The sequence below is a fragment of the Prosopis cineraria genome, unplaced genomic scaffold (assembly GCF_029017545.1).
Source record: "Prosopis cineraria cultivar Desert tree isolate PC_DT_omini unplaced genomic scaffold, ASM2901754v1 PC10, whole genome shotgun sequence".
Lineage (NCBI taxonomy): Eukaryota > Viridiplantae > Streptophyta > Magnoliopsida > Fabales > Fabaceae > Prosopis > Prosopis cineraria.
This window is the reverse complement of record NW_026555341.1, coordinates 32,818,125-32,821,590: the sequence shown is the minus strand read 5'-3', so window position 1 is coordinate 32,821,590 and position 3,466 is coordinate 32,818,125. Positions and strand designations below refer to the sequence as shown.

General features: G+C 36.6%; 1 protein-coding gene across 1 annotated transcript; it reads right to left on the bottom strand.

Annotated features, from left to right (window-relative positions):
• Window positions 1–1,319: 1,319 nt before the first annotated feature.
• On the bottom strand, window positions 1,320–3,466 carry LOC129322575 (transcription factor bHLH89-like). Its single transcript, XM_054968873.1, has 4 exons — window positions 3,463–3,466; window positions 2,225–3,201; window positions 1,612–2,067; window positions 1,320–1,493 (listed from the first exon to the last, which is right to left on the bottom strand). The coding sequence occupies exons 1-4, from the start codon at window positions 3,464–3,466 to the stop codon at window positions 1,422–1,424; spliced, it is 1,509 nt and encodes a 502-aa protein (XP_054824848.1). The 3' UTR covers window positions 1,320–1,421.

Sequence of the window (3,466 nt, the reverse complement as noted above, 5' to 3'; positions counted from 1 at the left end):
AAAATCTGAATCTTGACTGGCGCGTAAACTAAGCAAACACAATACCACTTAGTCTAGCTAGTTTAAGATAAAACTCAACTACATCAACTTGATTTATAAAACTTTTAAAGGAGACTGACCATTAAAAAAAAAAATCATAGTTTGCATAAGGCACTAAACTAAAAAATAATCAAAATTAATGAACAAATACTTGAATGTCAAGAAAATAACTGTCCAATATTACTCTCCAACTGAAACGATACTACAACACTAGTTTTCTATAGTAATAACGATACCACAGGATTCCATGTCATCTTTCATTATAACTTGTATGACTTAATTTGTCCACAACAATCAACACCAGAGCACTTTATCCAACTATCTACTGATATGAATGTAAGGTGAAAGGAAGGGAAGGGAGGAGTACTAGTCCTAAGATGGGAACAAGCATGGACATTCCTAATTTCTAGGGTGCATGTTGAAATTTGAAATAAAAAGAATTTAAAAAGGATTTTAAATTATAAATAAATTGAGAAAAAATTTGAATTTAGATTTTATCCAAACCCATAAATTTGTAAGTGCTCAAATAAAAAATTTGGTTCAAATTCAAATTTATATGTAACCAAAAACAGCATTAATTTTGGAGGTGCAATAAGAAGCATGCCCTGTCAAATAACACGAAATCAAAACTTATAATTTAAAAATTTTTGGTGAAAAATTTGAAAAAAAAAATCGAATGCATATATTTTGTTCTTCAGCCCCCATGTCAGATTCATATATATTCTAGCCTTAAGTTGTAGTCATATCAGAAATGTACTTCTAATTTCATTTGGTGGGTCGCGCATTTATAGATAGTAATTTAGAGCTACTTCATTTGTAATTCAAGCATACACACACATGTATATGTGTGGAAACCTTTGGATTGGTAGATTTAAATTTAAAATGTCACATTTAAAATTTATGTATTTAACATTTTCTATTTGAATAGTATAAAAAATTTCAATTTTATGGACAATAAAAAAGGAAGATGGGAAATAAAAATGGAAAGAGGATGACAGGGTTAGAGCAATTAGCATTTCAAACAATTAAAATGTAGGAAGGATTTGAAATTAGAAAAAAGAAATAAAGAAAGAAATATGGAAAAATTTATGGATCCAAAATATGAATTTTACCCATATTCAAATAATCAAATTCCTCGGCAAACGCAACATTAATATTATCCTTGTTATGGCTGGAAGTGACGATGTTTGTTTCTCATAATTAAGTTAGTTCAAGGGATCACATCATGATTTTGAACTAATAAAAAGTTAAGAAGCTTCATTAAACAAAGCTAGCTAGACAGGAAGGAGGAAACGAACTAACAGAAGGCACAAATTATTAGCAGCTTTGACGTAAATAAAAAGCATATTTTTCTGAAGGGGCCATATCCTAATTGCAGTCTCTCAAGGTACTTCCATGACTTGAATGAGTTTGTTGGCTATGGCACTTGCACACACAGAGGAACCTTCATATATCTGCAGTAGTAGCAGTAGGAAGAAATCATTCATATACTTATGCAGTCTAAAGGGGTCAACATAATAAGCATATAATTAAGATTCACAGAACCATATATACTCATCGATCATCACTAACCTTGCTGTTGAACAAGAAACTGCAGAAATCGCCAATGTGTCCACCAGCAACATGTTGGAGATCAAGCTCAAGTTCATCCAGAGCCCTGGAAGCATACAGCAAGCAGTTTGTGTTCTTTCTCTGAACAAGCTTGATCGTCACCTCGTCCTCAATGATTCGAACATCAACCTCTGTGTCTGCAGATTTCTTCTGAAGCAAATTGCTCCTAATCATGCATCTGTTGTGAGGGAGAACAGGTTCATGATCTCGTTCACTTAGTGGCTTCAAGTTGCAGCTCTCCAAATCCCCTAAAGCAGCTTCTTCTTGATCTTCTTCTCCTTCTTCTTCAACCTTGTGCCTCTTGATCCTCTCTTTCCCACATCTCTTCTTATTCACTAATAATGTGAGATTTTCCACTGATCTACGAAGCTCTTGGATGTACTCAATAGCACCACACAGCAGAGATGCTCTATCATTCTGAGTTTTCATATCAAACAAGTAAAAAGGAAGAAGATTGCCAACAAGAATCTCCCAATTTCTTATAAAACCGATATTACAAAGTTGAAAAATACATTTGAGCTAGTATGGGATTAATCTATGATATTTTAACAGGGGAGAAAATTAATGCATTTACCTTGGTGGGTTTTGGGATGAGTTCTCTTAACGCATCAAATTTGCTGGTAAAATCCACTCTTCTTTTCTTCTCAATAGTGACCTGTCTGACCCTTTTGCCTCCTCTTATTCCTCCTCCTCCTTTTGATCTGCCATGAGGAGCCAAATCCTGGGAAATCTTGAGGAAATCATTATTACTATCACCAAATTCTCTACCACGATCAGCATCTAAATATGAAACAACCCCACTTCTTTCTTTGTCATCATCATTGTCCCCATTAAATATCAGAAAATCATTTCTTGCAGCAGCTGGCAGAGACTGAAACCACTCTCTGTTTGCCGGAGGACCCGCAGGCAGATTCCTATGCAAAAACGAGTCCTGAAACAGAACAGAGGACACATTTGTGATTTCAGCTCCAAATGTTGAGCGGCCAGAAGGATTAGTTTGAAGTTCAACGGTGTTCTGCGTAGCTGGGTTTCCAAAAGAGATTAAGGATGTTGAGTTTACAAACGAAGAAGTGTAAGCACTACTGGGAAAGCTATAGAGAACATCACGGTGACGAAGATCTGATGCAGTGGGATAAGGAAGTGGTCGATCTCGAGGCTGATGATAATTTTGGTGATGGAAGTTCATATTCATAGCAGCGTCGTGCCATTTGGACTGGTCAAAGGAAATTACAAGCTGGTTTGAATCATCTTCCAACGGATTCGGTTCAGTGAATGCAGAAGAAGAAGCGTCGATGTTGGGAATCATAATAGCGCGTTGTGAATTAGTGAAGGCTAAGTTTTCCATAGAAAGACCCACATTCTCCGGGAAGCTAGGGCTGAGAGTGTGTGAGGCCACAGAAGAAGAAGCCATTTGAGAGAAGCAATCTTCTGACAACAAAGACGACGCCGTTCCCGCAGAAAACCCAGTGGACGTATCTTCGTACATAATTTGGTCTCTCTTCTCTTGTGTCGACTGTCGAGCATGAATATGATTTCTAATTATCAATTTCTCTGCAACAGACGCAGAAGCGAAAAACAATTATCAGAGATTCATAAAAGCGCAAGTCGGTAGAAACTAATCAACCGGGGCTGAGAAAGCTGTGTGTACATATAAAGGTCGATAATCTGGGTGTGTGAGAGAGGAGGTGGTTTCAGTTACATGGGCCCCACAATAACATTCCCACTACGGTCCTTAGCATGCCTCTGGATCAGTAAATCACATGGGAAGCTGGGAGATAGAATGAAAAATTCAAATAATTGTAATTTCAAAACCCAT

Coding starts and splice junctions, on each gene's coding strand:
- LOC129322575 (XM_054968873.1), bottom strand. Junction 2,068..2,224: donor TCATCCCAAAACCCACCAAG/GTAAATGCATTA, acceptor ATGAAAACTCAG/AATGATAGAGCATCTCTGCT. Junction 1,494..1,611: donor GTTTCTTGTTCAACAGCAAG/GTTAGTGATGAT, acceptor CTACTACTGCAG/ATATATGAAGGTTCCTCTGT.